The sequence below is a fragment of the Staurois parvus genome, unplaced genomic scaffold, assembly GCF_062004578.1.
Source record: "Staurois parvus isolate SC_StPar_1 unplaced genomic scaffold, SC_StPar_1.0 ptg000097l, whole genome shotgun sequence".
In the NCBI taxonomy this organism is placed as follows: Eukaryota; Metazoa; Chordata; class Amphibia; order Anura; family Ranidae; genus Staurois; species Staurois parvus.
In genome coordinates, this window is record NW_028317893.1 from 4,433,888 (window position 1) to 4,450,797 (window position 16,910).

The 16,910-nt window shown below is 39.3% G+C and overlaps 1 protein-coding gene across 4 annotated transcripts in view; it reads right to left on the minus strand.

Moving 5' to 3' along the window:
• PIEZO2 (piezo type mechanosensitive ion channel component 2) overlaps positions 1 to 16,910 on the minus strand; it is a 439,610-nt gene that overhangs the window by 276,453 nt on the left and 146,247 nt on the right. For all 4 annotated transcript variants that reach the window (XM_089671018.1, XM_089671019.1, XM_089671017.1 and 1 more), the window contains exon 2: positions 13,710 to 13,805. In XM_089671018.1, the coding sequence (XP_089527144.1) occupies positions 13,710 to 13,805 (96 nt within the window). The remainder of the gene's footprint in view (positions 1 to 13,709; positions 13,806 to 16,910) is intronic.

The window sequence follows — 16,910 nt, forward strand, 5'->3', positions numbered from 1 at the left end:
GGATTGGTTATCTCTATATTACTTTATGACATGTTTTGATCCTACTACAGAAATGCAAACACTGGTTTCATTTATTTTTTATCTTAAATATTAAATTAGGTCTAAATCCATTCACTAAAAGGTCATATAAACATTACCAAGTTGATGTAATTTTAAAAGGTGATATTCTGTCTTTAAATCAGCAGCTTTTAATAAAAGAATACCAGATGATTTTACCATAAATGTAATTTTTTAGACCCTTCCTGTTCCTGTAACTTTTGCTCCTGCGTTGTCACTCTACTACATGTGCCCGTTTGCCTGGGGGAATTATCTTTGGTACAAGCCCAGTGACTGAACCACTCTTCTGAACATATAAACATGGAGCAGATACTACTCTTATTTAATAAAAGTATTAATTTATCAAAAGTCCCTTTGTAAATTAGGAGCAATCTGCTCCAAGTTCTGTTTGGAGAACAGTCCAGGAGAGCTGGAGCTGCATGCTCTGTTCTATCTACCATACCTGCCCCCTGCTTAGCTCAGAGCAGGAAGGAGGGTATGAATACTGCTCTGCTCGTGTAGTATGAATACTGCATGTGCAGAGAGAGGGATGTCGGCTATCTGCTAACAGCTCACATCTCTCATGATAGCTTAGATTTGGAAGAGATCTGCAGCAGTTTTCTATATGGAAAACTGCCATATTCCTTCTGTTATTTAGAGGCAGACCTGCGATAGTTACTATTTCACTCTAAAAAAGAATCCGACGTGGGTGATCCAGACAGACTTGAAACAGGTTAATATGATGCATGCTTCTCCAGACATTATAGTTGCACGAAGCTTAGTTAATTCCCCAGTTTGTGTTTCCAATATGCCTAGTGCTTATGTTGACTAAATAAAAAAGGTAAAACAAATAAATCCAAATAAATTAGGTGTATGTATTGACTAAATAAATACATTTAAATCAATAAATTAAATAAAATAAGTGTGTGCCCTAATTTTTGCCCCCTTTTATTTGCATCTGTACACCCTAATGCATATACATACACAAAAATTGCAAACATTCATTGATTCTTTGTATCTGTAAGCATCCTCAGCACTGCAGCTGGGGTAAACTGCAAAACCTACGAGGAACTGCAAGACTGACAGCCACAGGCTTGACTCCCAGAGGCAGATGCATGATGGGATTTGTAGTTTCATCACTCTATGTCTCTACTTGCCTCCATTCAAAGAGACAGATGGCTCCTGTTAACATCAGGAAAAAAAGATGTAAGTACAGAACCCAGCGTTTGGTGGTTGAGTGGTGGATAACAGCAGGACAATGTTTGATTGGCTGGGCAGGTGAGTATGTAAACTCAAGATTTCCCAGAAAGCCAGGTAAGAAGAAGTTAAAAGCAAAATTAACCATGGGGGGTTCTTTGAGGTTTCATGATACAAAGACTAAAAATTCAATCTTCATTACACTGGGTTGGAAACCAAACAAACACCATCTCCCTCTATGTACCTTGTGAGCCTAAATTAAATGTAATTTTTGAAGACTCTGCTCCAGTCAGTGCCGTTGCTTTCATTTACTTTATGTAGCCTTTTTGGGAACAGGAACTAGAAAAATAAACAATAATTTGGACTTCTGGTTAAATATCAATTCTTTTGAAAATACACAAAATACATTCTAGAATTCTGTATCTGCAGCCTATTTAACCACATATTAAATGACCTGATTTACTTTAGTTTATTTTAAAATGTGTTTTCTTAGGCTCTGATCAAGTTAGTTAGCCTACTTGGTTATGCCAGCTGGATCTCAAGGAACCTCTATCTCATTCTCTGGGTCTTTCATTATCTCAAGGCTGGTAGGAATTAAGAACAGAAATATGTCTTGGCAGGCTCACTCAAACTTCCTCGGTTGGGTGAATGGCAATCAACATGTGGTTTGTGTGAAACTTAAAGTGACACTAAACTCTGGTTTTAAAAAAATCTATTCAAACATGAATTTCTAAAGTATAACTAATGGCAAAATGTTTTGTTTTTTTTTGTTTTGGACAAAGTGGATATGGATTACAACAGCTTTTTTTTATTGCGGTCTGTGCCCCTATTAGGAAGATTAATCCTCTTTATGTTTCCTGTTTACCAATATCAAAAGTGAAAATAAAAGAAACCCCAAATTGTGTGTTGTCTCCATAGAAGTAATAGAGGGGAAATCTTCCAATGGGGACACTAGTTCTGATGGCCTGAGACTGCCCAAGGAATTCCCTTAATTTGCAGAGCTTTTCCCACTTACTGTTTTTACTATGGGACACAGCGGTCAAAAAATAAACTGGCTGGAACTATTACCCTCCCTTAATCAATGCTCGAAAAAAAAAAAATACCTTCTATTGCTCTCAGCCTCCTTCAAATTCCTTTTTTGCTGCTGTGATCTGAATTCCTGTTGGAGGGTGGCTAAGTTTGTTCTCCATGGTCCCACTGTATGTAGTAGCATAGCTACCCTCTCTTTCACATTCCTAAGATGAGCTAAGGACTATGGACTATTTGCAGTTAGCATAGAGCAGTGGTGATGAACCTATGGCAGGCATGCTGCAGCAGGCACGCAGAGCCCTCTCTGCCGACACATGAACCAAGTCTCCCCAGCAGGTGAGCATTGGATCACAGCGCACATAGGGGCCATGCAAATGCTCGAAAAGGAGTAGAGGTGCCAGGCAGTGATGTCATTTTGCCCCCTTTTGCTGGTGATCAGTGGAACATTGCCCCCTTGTGCTGGTGACCAGTGGAACTTTACCCCCTTGGGCTGATGTCCAGTGGAACTTTGCCCCCTTGGGCTGGTGGTTAGTGGAACATTGTTCCCTTGTGCTGGTGGTCAGTGGAACTTTGTCCCCTTGTGCTGGTAGTCAGTGGAACTTTGCCCCCTTGTGTTGGTGGTCAGTGGAACTTCGCCAACTTGTGCTGGAGGTCAGTGGAACTTTGCCCCCTTGTGTTGGTGGTCAGTAGAACTTTGCCTCCTTGTGCTGGTGGTATATGGAACTTTGCCCCCTTGTGCTGGTGGTCTATGGAACTTTTCCCCCTTGTGCTGGTGGTCAGTGAAAGTTTGCCTTCTTGTGCTGGTGGTCAATGGAACTTTGCCCCCTTGTGCTGGTGGTCAGTGGAACTTTGCCCCCTTGTGCTGGTGGTCAGTGGAAGCTCTGAATATATGGACAGATCTTTTGTAGATTTTATCAATAGAAGAAACATTTCCAAGTCTTCAGAATTATGACTGTGAATCTGAAACATTTTTTTTCAATACTTGTAAGATTTATTTGTATTAACCTCCCTGGCGGTCTAATTATGTCATTATTTTTTAATGTCAAAGCGGTACATTGTTTTGCATGGAAATTTGTTGTTTTATATTGTAGGCCTGTAATCCTTAGGAATAACTCTATTAAAACTGTCCAAACAAGAGTCTAGTAAACATCCTGGGTATGATAACGTTTGAATCACGAAATCATAAATTATAATATAATAAATAATTATAAAAAATAATAATATAATAATAAATGTAATTCAATAATGTATTCAAACCAAAAACACTGAAATTTGAAATAGAGCACCAATTTCGCACATCACTGAGCTCAGTCACAGAATCGTTGCTGTCGTCACTTTCAGTGTTGAATTTCCCCACAAGTCACTATTGCTCAATTCTGCAAATGATTCTAATTCACTATCGCTGTTCTCTAGCTGATCTAAAACCACTTTTGACCTAAAGGGATGCTTTTTGGATGCCATGGAAATTCTCAAGTTTCCAGGCAGAAAGAACAGTAAAAATGCAGGCAGGGCACAGGACAAAGCACTCGGGACAAAATGTATGTGAAATGGTTTGATACAGTAATGTAATCCTAACAGATTACAGTGTATTGTGTGTATGTCATGTTTTTACTTTTTTTAATCTCCAACCTTTTCCGCCCCCCTGCGTCCTGACGTTCACAGGGAAGGGAACCCAGAAGATGGATACCGGCATCAGCCAGAGGACACAGCAGGAGGACATCAGGGGATCGCAGGACAAGGTAAGGATCGGGGGATTGCAGGACAAGGACTACAGTGCAATCTAGAGTGTGGCTTGGGGTTACTGCTTTTGGTACTGTAAATTAATCCCGAGTCACACTCGGAATTACCACTAGGGACATTAAGGGTTAGTTCTCACTACATGCGTTTCAGTTGCTTTTTTTCTGCATCCAAAACACACAAAAAGTAGGTTATATGGTTGCCAATGTCATAGTTCACATCAGTGTTTGCAGTTCCAGTACGTTCCAGTTGCAGAAAAAAAAGTAGAACAGGCTGCATTTTTCCTTCACAGAACTGTACTGGAATCAGGGGCGGACTGACCATTTGGAAATTCGGGCACTGCCCAAGGGCCCAGGGTGAGTAGGGGGCCCCATGAGATCCCCCTGGTACCTTTTTCATAGGCTTTTTTGAATTTGGGCAAGGACACAGGGGCCCCATGATCACCTATTGCCCAGGGGCCCCATGAGTTGTCAGTCCGCCCCTGGCTGGAATGCGGTAAAACACATAAAAATGTACCAGAACGCACCAAAAACGCACTGTAACGCACATGTCCCTATTTACATTGAAGAAGAAGAGAGAAGAAAAATGAACTGGAATGCATAAAAAAAGCACTGAAACGCACAAAAAACACAGAAGCAAAAATGCATCCGGAACGCATCTGGACTGTGTTTCTATAGTGTGAACTGGCCCTAAATGTTTTTAGGCCTCGTTCTCACAGGTGTACTTAAGTGTAAGGCCCATGCAAGGACCGTGTTTGCCCGCATGGGGATGCACAGGTGTTCAATGCATACAGCCGCTGCTCCCAATTTGACAGCTATTGGGGTGCCTGGCCCTGAACGCACCGTGGCTGTGTTCAGGGTTGTGTACCTGCTAGGCTGTCAAATTGGGAGCAGTGGCTGTATCTGTGCAGCTGCTGTTTCCCAATTGACGTGAATGGGGCTGCCTGCACAGATCACCTGAGCATCCCCATTCATGCAGACATGGTCCTCACACAGGAGTAGGCTTAAAGTGGAACTGCACTGCATCTGAACACCACAAACCAAAAATGCTAATTCATTCGTTTTTAATATTCAAAGTCTTTTCTCCATATCTCCATGCTTTATTTTGCTGATAATTCATTTGAAAAACACCCCCTTGCATTTCTGGCAGTGTCCATCTTGAGTAAGGGCAGATGATTACGCGGCCATGCATAGCAGAGCCATACAAAGCAGCGTGCTTACATAGTGAAGCACAGCACACAGCACATAGTAAAACACACACAGCACACAGTTAACCCTTCGATCTCCCCAGATGTTAACCCCTTCCTGCCCAGTGCCATTAGTACAGTGTCAGTGCTTTTATTAGCACTGATCACTATATTAGTGTCACTGGGGATGTCAGTGGCAGTTAGCCAGTTCCCCTCCAGTGTCAGAATGCCTGCTGCAGTCCCTGTATAAGTAGCTGATCGCTGTATATATACACCACCATTTGCAGACATATAACTTTTACGTAAACCAATTAATTTACATTGACATGTAGCAGAATACATTTTGGCCTAAATTTATGATCAAATTAGATTTTTTAAAATTTTTTACTGGACATGGTTAATTGCAAAAAGTCAAAAATATTGTTTTTTTTCTCAAAATTGTCAGTCTTAATTTGTTTATAGCGCAAAAAAATAAAAAAACCGCACAGGCAATCAAATATCACCAAAAGAAAGCTTACATGACCGCGCAATTGTCAGTTAAAATAACACACACCGTATCGCAAAAAATGGCCAAGTCAGGAAGGGGGGTAAATCCTCTGGAGGGCAAGTGTAGACCCTGGCCTTGTAAAACAACCCATTCAGTTTAAAATAGAGATGAAAGTCAGAACAGTTGTGTATAGATAAAAATACAATATACAGTAACTACCTTTTTTCAGTCTGTTTTATGATCACATTCCCACTAAATTCCTTATGCAGCTGAGAACAGCGAGCTAGAGGAGAAGAAACAGCAGTACACTGATCTTCTCAGTAAAAGGCTGTGCAGGGGGGGTAGGTGTCAGAACACGTCTGATCAATGAAGGAGAGCAGGCTGAGTTTCCAGCACAGCTAGAGAACTGACCACTGTGCTTTTATGTCTAGTGTGGTCAGTTTCCATCAGGAAAGCAGAGGGACTGGCAGGAACACCAGGGATTTCATGCAAATAAAGCAGTATGAAGTACATGGTACAACAGGCACATATCAGGAATATGAAATGTTGGGTTTACATAATCTTTAAGGTCAAAAATGTTTAGGCATCAGCATCCCTTCTGACCCCTCTTCCACTTACCTAAGCTCTCATTCGATCCAGCACTGTGCACACCTGCAGCTTTTCTCTTCCCTTGCTTCGTGGTCTCCCTGGTTTCACTGAGGCAGTGGCAGCCACTGGCTTCTACTGCTGCCAATCCAGTGATGAGGGAGCAGGGGGTGGGGCCGAGTCTCACTGTCTGTGTCAATAGATGAGGGCAGCAAGGTTCAGGAGTGAGCATTCAAGAGTGCTCCAACGGAAAGCTGGTTTCTATGGGGGCATTCGCCAGAAAGGAGGAGCCAAGAGCACCAGTGAGGGACCTGAGAAGAGGAGATTCTGGGCTGGTCTGTGCAACTCCATTGCACAGAGCAGGTAAGTATAAACCTCTTCATTATTTGAAAAAACTGAAAAACAAACACATTAAGATAAATTATCATAAAAACAAGTTATGTTAGCATATGCGTCTTTACACATTTAACCACTTGAGCTCCAGAGGATTTACCCCCCTTAATGACCAGGCCTCTTTTTGCTACTCGGCGCTGCACTAATTCAACTGATAATTGCGCGGTCATGCAATGCTGCACCCAAACGAAATTTACGTCCTTTTTTTCACACAAATAGAGCTTTCTTTCGGTGGTATTTGATCATCTGTGCTCTTTTTATTTTTCACGCTATAAACAAAAAAAGGCCAAACATTTTGAAGAAAAACAATATTTTTTACTTTCAGTTATAAAAAATATATAGTAAACTCAAAGTTGGTTATAAATTTAGGCCAAAATGTATTCTGCTACATGTTTTTGGTAAAAAAAATCCCAATAAGTGTATATTGATTGCTTTGTGTGAAAGTTATAGCGTCTACAAACTATGGTATAGATACTGCAATTTACGCCATTTTTTTGCTATACAGCGCTGTGCTAGTTTAACGGACAATTGCGCGGTCATGCAATACGGTACATAAATGAAATTTACATCCTTTTTTTCCCCACAAATTGAGCTTTCTTTTGGTGGTATTTGATTGCCTGTGCAGTTTTTATTTTTTGTGCTATAAAAAAAAGGCTGACAATTTTGAGGGAAAAAAAAACAATATTTTGGACTTTTTGCTATAAAACATGTCCAGTAAAAAAAAATTTAAAAATTCCAGCAATGGGGGGGTACTGACTTGGGGTCACTGACATCCCCAGTGACACCAATACAGTGATCAGTGCAAAAAAACACTGACACTGTACTAATGGCACTGGGGAGGAAGGGGTTAATTTTATTTTGCAGGAAAGGGTTATCTGAGTGAGGGGGAGTGTTTTACTAGGGGGCGGGGGTGTGTACTGAAGGGAACACCGCTGATCGGGAGAGGGAAACTCTTCTGTCCCGGTCAGCGTGTTCTCGAGCTGTCAGGGAAGTGACAGATAGCAGAGCTACTGCAGCTGTGCTCTCTGTCACTGATTGCTGCCGATCGCCGGGTCATAGCCGGTAAGGACCGGCTGTGACCCAGCGACTGACATCCGTGGCTGTGATTGGCGGGACAAGCAGGGCGGGCACGCGCCCCCTACCTGTTTACAAAACACACATTTTAAAACGTGGTTTTGCCTGCCCGTGCCGCCCTGCCGCTGTATTTCTATAGTGGCAGGGTGGCAAGTGGTTAAACGCATCTATATTCAAGTATTTTACTGATCATTATGCAGGAACTTTTCCGAGAGAAAACGTGTGTAGTAATATCAGTAAAATTTTATGGCCGTATGATGAGGCCTAAAAGAAATTTAAAAAACTGACTGTAATTGGGCTTTAGAAGGCATTGTAAAATTGTATTCACAAAAGGTTGTAGATTATGTTTGTGTTTCACGTGTTGCTGTTTATTACACTGGTGTTGGTTATTTGGATAATGTCATATCCTGTTTATATCTAGACATACTTTGGTTTGTTCACCTAAAATTTTAGTGGTGTTCCTAAATCTCACAGTAATCATTTCTCTATCAGATGATTTGTATTTCTTTGCACAGTATTCTGTTTCAAAGTATCATCCAAAGGTATTTGCCAGGAACAGTATAGCATCTTGTTGTTTTAAGTAAAAAAAAAAACTTGGAAGGTTAGAAAGAAACAAACTGTCAACTAACCACTAATTGAATTGCAGAATATGACTCACATCTCAGAAATTTCCCAGAATTTAATCATAGTCCGTCCAGAAAGATCAATTAGAAAGCAGACCTCCAGTTTGGTAGGATTCTTTGCAGAACACAGGGAGGTGCTAACTAAAGCTGCTTTTTACTGCTCAGTTTTATGAATGGACAAAGATGTAATTTAGAAAGCTGAGATAAAAGTCATCTAGCAAATTTATTTGGCGCTTCTGCAAGTTTTTAAATACAACTGTGAAAACCATGCAAAGGGAGAAAATCTGAACCAATATTGAATGCAACCTCAAATCAAAAATGACAGTCCATTTACAGAGTACTAATACATCAATGAGTTAAACTGTGCCCAATAAATCTGATGTGCCATTATTACCATTTGAAATTCAAGATTGCTATCAAGCCAAGCTGCATAACTCTGAATCACCTATACAGAATGAGTTAGCATTTCCACTATCTGCAGTGATGTACTGAATAATAGTGTTGAGCATTAATTATTCAGTTTTAAAGACAACCAGTTAAACTTTCAGTAACCTATGAGACGTGTAGCACCTAGCTTACCGAATGTGGTTCTACAAACATCTAGTTAAAGTGTTACTAAACCCACAACAGTAAAATCAGTCTGTATATGCAGTAAAACATGCTTGATATATTCACTGTTTAACCTGAGGGGTTAATCATTCGTGTAAAAAGGCTGTTTGATCCTGTCTTCTCTGATCCTGCCCTTTGTCTACTATCACCATCCATCTGCTGATAGTACAGAGCTCTAGGAGTCACTCTGCACATGCTCAGTTTAGTGTGTATTGCTAGAGGGTGAATGTTACCAGCACAGGGCCAATCAGCACTGTCCAGACAGAGAATCAGAGGTTATGCAGCCTCATAGGACAGTCAGAGCAGAATGGAAACTCCTCATACAAGCTTTAACCAGTGCTCAGCTGGACACTGGGAGAGGTCACAAGACTACTATACACTGCTGATGAGAAAAGGTATTTAGGAGCAATTTACTAAAATAATTGAATTTCCATGTTCTGTGTACTGTGGGAGACCAGATATAGTGAAAGCAAGGTTCTGGGTTTAGTAACACTTTAAAGCAACCCTGTACCTAGAATAGGGGCTATAGGGGGAAGGAAAAAACTCTTCAGTCATCCTCTTGCACAACAAAGTCCATAAAGTCATAAGGGCTTATTTACTAAAGGAGTTAAAGTGTAGGGCAAGTCAAAACCTAACAAAGCCTAAGTCTACTCCCAGCCCCAATCTAAGCATATTCTATCTACCCTGTAAAAGAAAAGATAACTATACTTACCTATTCTGAAGCTGCTCAGATCTGGTCACATGTTCATGTCCCAGCACTGGCTTCAGGGTAGAGTAGGGACAGCTGACAATGGTTGCTCCATAGTAAGCCTATGGGTGATGTCATCTCCCCGGTTCTGCATCCATTGTTGGTGATATCTTCTCTACATTGAAGCTAGTACTAGACAGATCATGTGAACAGAACGCTTCAGAATAGGTAAGTGTAGGCATGATTCCTTTTACAAGATTAGGCTTAGAATGGAATTGAACTACCGTAGATTTCAGCTTAGTTCGATTTTGACTTGCCTTACACTTGTTCATACAATTGTATGAATGTTCACTTCAGTTATGTTGATATAAAATAAATTAAAACATAAATAAATAAGAGTTTATTGGACAACTGAAGTGAATGTTCAAAACATTTTTGATGTGGACATTCCCAACTTTTATAGTATAGTCTCTAATCAGAATGCCAATCAATCTGTGGCAGTCCTTAATAGATGTCCTCTCATTGATGTGCATTTCATGGCACACCACAAAACTTTCCTCAAGCCACACATCAAGTGCCAGGTGCCCATGATCTCATCTTCTGTAAAAGAGCCATGGTTTACCTGAACAGATCTTTCTTGAAAAGAAAACATTCTGTAAGTAACAAAACTTTGTGTATCCTTTGATAGTACAAGTTCCCTTCAAACCACACCACTAATTTAATTTATATGACTTAAACATCCGCATTTGATAACCCTCTTTTCATGATTTTATTGTGCAAAGCCCTAGTGACCAGGCTATAACACATGAACTTACTATGTGGCCCTCGGGGTCCCTGCATACAGCAGGCTTTTATTTTCTTACCTAGGTCAGTAAAAGAGAAGTATTCCTTAGATTGAATTCTAGTAGTTAAAAGGTTTGGTTTATCTCTTTCACATGATCCTACTTTTCTGCATTGTCAATCCCTTTTCTCTCTATAAGCACAAGTAATTATTAAGGAAGCAAGAGGCAGTACAAATGTGGAACCACCTAATTGTAAAGGGGTCTCAAGAACAGTGATCTCTAACATTCTCCAGTCTATAATTATCTCCCGAAGCATGTCCCCTGTCCCCAGTCTCCAACTCCTGCAGAATGTCTTCAGTCTCTGACTATCTCTTGTGGCATGCCTATAGTCTTTGACCATGCATTGTTGAATATTACGTGATCTTTTGGTATGTTAAGGGAAATACTAGAGGCTCTTTAGATCACAGACGTTGACCACCACTGTCCTAGAACTTCACATAGCTTACTCCATCAAGGAACTTAATTGTTTTAACTATGTGTTCAAACATATGACCATATAAATGTTGTGTTTATGTGTCATTAGTATTAAGACTGTCTTTGTGATTACTTTGATGAAGTTTACGGCACATTCTAGGAGCCATTAATCCAGAATTCCAGGTAGTTCTAAAGTGTTTATAAACATTCTTGCAGATAGATAGATAGATAGATAGATAGATAGATAGATAGATAGCTGTCAAATCGAAGCAAAATCTGTAAGGGCACCAAAAATCTTCACAAGCTTTTTCATTTTTTTCATATTTTGTAGCATCTGATCAATTTAAATTCTAACATCACTCAAGGCATGTTTAATTTTATTAAAGCTTCGAAAATTATGATAAATACATAGAAACAACCAGTGAAAAATGATGTTCATTGCCTCTAACCCAGGGTTTCTCATCCAAGGTTCCATGGAACCCAAAGGTTTCTCCAGAGGTTGCTAGATGTTCCTTGAGCAACAAGCAAATTGTAGGTAGAGTATTTTTTAGCAGGGGTTCCCCTGAGATTGGAAAGTTACTTGAAAAGGTTTAGAAAGGCTGCTCTAACCTAATATAAAATGATCTGTGACTCATTGCTATATGTTTCTGTACATGATCACTTTATTTTAAAACACCTTTAATGTAAAACAACGATAGAATTAATCTAATACCCGGTAACAATAGGGTTGGACCTATATTATGCTATTATGCAGGCACAGCAGCAATTATAAATATCTGGTCATTGACAATATTCTTCAGCAGTTTAGATGCTTAAAAGCACTTTGAAGGTGTAGGTGCTAAATATTTGATGAACAGCATATGGCTAAATGATAACATCACTTACTCTTCTGCTGTAAAAGCAACACTAGTCTTACTTCCGCAATGCCATCTTTAGCACAGCTGGTTCACACCAAACCAATTTCTACTCAACATATTATGTATTCTGCTTACACATCTAATTCACTAATATTAATGGGGGCTAGAAAAATACTTTTGGTTTTGTATATTACAAAGAAGAACTGTTTCAAGTTAAAGTGGAACTATACTCACCTGCTGGCCACAGCTGCAGTGTCCCAGGTACCAATCTTCAACCAATTTCATTGACCAGGCCAAGAGGATTTCACTTCCACACATACTGGGGAGTTCATTAATTTAGTTATCACCAAAATTGTACACTCAGTTGGTACATGCAGCTCAGTGTACAGGGCATATAGGCAGGTAGGGAACTTTAATGTAAAAGAGACATAGTGGGGTTTATTTACTAAAGCTGGAGAGTCCAAAATCAGACTCCCTTCCACTTTAAAGATGAAGTTTAAGCATGGCAATTTTTACAGTTACATTGGTCCTGCTTGGACTTATATACGTAAGTATATACTATGTGTACCATACCTGTGGGATCCCAGTGGAAGCTTAATATCATTGTAATAGGCACTGTTATTCCAGAAATCGTTGCTAGCTTACAAGTCCAATGCTAAGTGGCTGCCCTTCTGCTTACTGAGCATAGGAGGTCACTTGCTTGGCAAGAGCCCCATTTAGGGAACACTTTGCATTTTCCCAATTAATGAAAAGTATTCACTGACTGCACAAGGTGCAAATTGTGATGTCACTGCCCAATCTCTCTCTCTCTCATCCAGGCAGAGAACACTTTGCATTCATTGAGAAAATGTCAAGCGAGCAAAATTCTGTAGTGCAAGGGCAACTGCTCAGTGCAGGATACTGAAGTTAGTGGAGATCACCATAGATGCACTGCCTATCACAGTAATTTCCAGCTTCCACTGGGATCCTATAGGTAGGGTACATACATACTTACATTGTGACTATTTAAAGATTGCCATAGCTGACCTTCAGGTTTAAACTATAAAGTGTTCCAAAGCTTCTCTGGCCTTTTCTGTCAGATAAAGATTTAAGGCGATTATTTTAATCACTTCTCCATTAAAATCAAATAGCCTTGAACCCTCCAAGTGGCAGAGATTTTAAAATAACCTCTTGATGAATTGTCTTCATGAAACCTATGCTTTATTCATCATTGCATATATATATATTTCACAGCGCAGATCTTGATTAAAACGGTTTGCAATTAACCATGGTACTTTATCTATTCTATGTAAAGTATAAGTCACATTTCACTGCTCAGCAAATTCTTTCTTCCGTACCAATACATCTCTAGCTGCTCGTCCTCAGCATGCAAGACCAATCAATAAACAGATTTCTAAAGAAAGTAACAAGTAATTACCCTGTAATGCACAAAAGGTTTCAGAAACCGGCAGATGCACCAAACTGTCTTCCATGAAGCTATTTATGATTATAGCACCCCACCAAGTCAACCAAGATGACAAATGATGCATTACTGTGCACTAAAGATAAACAAATCAAAACAAAGCACTTATGTATACAGCATGGTCTGTCAAGTACTAGGACACTATGTTAAAACAGCTCATAATATAGATAGGACTTATCATATACAGTAAGTAATCTATTAAGCTATTGTCTGGGAGAAATAATAGACTGCCTAGGTTAATAAACTTTGGTGTTGCCATGTATTGCTTCAGTGCTGATCAGTGGGACCCCTTGACTAATTACTGGTAAAGGTGAAAAGTGTAGGGGTGTAAAAGTCGTGAACAAAAGCACTGTGTTAATAAACAAAGTAATAGCCAGGGCTGTTATAAAATAGTATAAAGTAGCTAATCTCATATAATATATATAATATATATATATATATATATATATATTATAAAGCAAGAAAAACTCTAATGTAAATAGGATCTTACCTTGCATTGTTATCTTGGTGGGCTCTGAAAATAAAGGAATAAGCAAGAGGAAGATGAGGTAGACAAATGATATTCCGCTGTACCGGAACATGCATGCTGCAAAAGAGAAACAAAAATATGTTTCAGTCTCCAGACATAAACATAACATATTACACATACACAAATGGAATGGAAGAAAAAACACACAATATTATGATTTCTCCCTTAGAATCTTTGCCAAACCCCTGTAACATAATTACAATGTATTCTCAAAATAACAGATATACTGTAAGCCAGCATTAGTACCCTGCTCAGGTTGGTTATCCTTTATATTACTCCTGTATGAATGGCTTCTCTTAGTACAATGTATTTGTTATATCTATTGTAAATTTGAGTGTAAAATCACTAACAATCCGTCATGGCATAACGTACATAGTCACCAGAAATATATGCTGTATATGCATGACAAACAGTCATGGATTTAATTGTAATATATAGTAATTATGTACATAAATTCTTTCCTTATACCGGACAAAAAAATAAAATATTTTGCATTCTAGTTAAGAGCTAGTGGGTAGAACTTTAAATTCTTTTTTACACTCTCTACATTTTTACTTTTGTTTATGTTTTTGTTTTTGACTTTCTGTCTTTTGTTGAAAAAAAAAGCTTGTTGCTTACAGACCTCTATAGCTGAAGCTGAAATTTACACACACACTTTAAACCCCTCTTTAGACTCTCTATTTGGATTTTTGTTGAAAAAAAACACTGTTTATAGAGTGAAGCTGAAGCTGAAATTTACACACACACACAGACACGTGATTGAGTTGCCTATACATTACAGTGTATGAAAGGATTAGCATGACCCTGTCAGTACAACTTTTTTGTTATCCTACTCTAGACCAAGGTTTCCCATCTGCAGTGCTCATGGTCTACAAAACAGGAAGGGCATGGTTGGAATAAAATGGTGGAACTGAACTGTAGACTCCTTTTTAGGCTTTCTATTTGGGGCTTTGTTGAACAAAGCTGTTTTCAAAGCTCAATAGCTGAAGTTAAAATTTGCACACACATGTGGATGAGTGATCACAGCAGTGACTCCTTAACCAGGTGGCTTATTCAAAATTTTCACCAGGCTGCTTGAAAAAGGAGTGCACTTCTGCCTTCCACGGCAAGTGTATGCTCCGAAACGCGTTGCAGTGCACCCTGGGATCTGACGTCATCATGGCCACACCGCCGCTACGTTCCAGCGTGCGTTCCATCCGGCTCTGAGGGAGGACGTGCATGCCGGCCAGCCTCACCGCTGTTCCCCTCCAGCCACCGTGCTGTTCCAGCCGAGAGCTGACCTCCCCACATCGCAGAGAGATGACGGCTCTTCACCCGGGTTACCACCCCACCGTTAACGATTGTTAACCACGGTTTTTAAGCTTATGATTACTTCACACATGTGAGTGTTTCTACATTTAGACTTGAATAAAAAGACTTATTGCACTTAGAGGCGCTTCTCTCCTTTTTCTCTAACAATACTCTAAGACTGAGACAAAAACAGAGGTTTTTGCTTGCATTTGTAAATATATTTGGAGCACAACAGTCACATCAAAAATGATTTGAATATAGCTAAATAGGGATTAATGAAAAGACCGCAAAATATTTAATAATTCCGTGGCAAATGTTTGCACTTCACACTTTATGAAAATTTTGCAAATATTTAATAAAGTGCCTCTTTCATACACAGTATATATACATATATATATATATATATATATATATATATATATATATATATATATATATATATATATACATACATACGCACACACACATACACACTCTCTCTCTCTCTCTCTCTCTCTATATATATATATACACACACAGAGAGAGAGAGAGAGAGCATGCAGGCATTCTAGCACCTTGAGTTCTAATCTTCTGCAACAGGCTTAGGCTGTAACTGACACTAAATCATGAATGGCTCTTGTGTTCTCTCAAACTCCAGTTCACCTGGTACCGCTAGAGAATTTTAGGTCTAGCAAGTATTGCGTCTGCCACATGGCTTCATTCACTAATTTAAACATGGCTTGCCTTTCAATACGGATACAGCTGTTTCACTGCTTTGCTGGTTTCTGCACAGGGAGGCACATCTAGCACTAAAAGTCTAGTACTTGATTTAATGATTTCATGGTTTGATACGGTAAACTAATATTTTCACAGCTCAGCATTTCAACAGAAATTGTCATCGCCATGACAAAGTTAAAGCCTTTGTGTGACACCATTCAGATCCTCATAGAAAATAAACTCAGAGAAATAAGAAAAGACTATAATGATTTATGACCTGTCTAGATTCATTTCTGTCCTTTTGCTTCTAGTAAATTAAATTGACATTACAAACTTCTATTGGGAGAATGAACTGGCAAGATGACAGTTTAACAATCTGAAGCTAACATGCATCAATCAGCTATAAATCATATGACACTATATTTTGTCTAAGAACTAGAACTATAGTGTTCAGCAATATTACTTAAGCTTCTTAAGTGGCCGAGTAAGTGCCTGAAGAATATTATTTGTTTAGTCAATGTCTTTTACATCTATATAGTAGGAATTTAATACAAAAATCACAATTAAAAACCAAATTCCAATATTTTGAGAAAGTCCAACTCTTTAAGACCTGAAATAATTTTTGATTTTGCAATTACTTACTGATACAAGACATATTTGCTAGATGAAAATATACTAGAATAGCAAACTGCAAACTTTGATATAGACGCAAATGATGGGAAGAATAGCCTTATATAAAGGAGACGTTTGGGGTTTCTAAAAACACAAACATACATATTCACCTCTATGCTGCAAATGATATTTTTCACATCATCAAATGGTATATATCTATATTTAATATATATTGTGGAGCGCGGCACACATAGATATAATTACACCTCTATGCTGCAGCTGTCCCATATCGGCTCTAACACCGAGAATTGGATGATCACATTACTGCTGATTGCCAAGTGATCTTACTGCTCGGATAGGACTGCTTTCCGATCTGCCCCTCCAGCGCTCACTGGAGTACTGGGTTGGAGACTGGATGAGCACAGCTGGCTTTGGCTTTCAGCCACAAGCTGAAGGCTGGAGCCATCTGTCAATAAGGCAGCTGGGTGGATCCCTACAATATGGTCAGGATCCTTCCATAGCCTGAAGCGGCTGTCACATCAGCTGACAGTGGGCTATAGCATG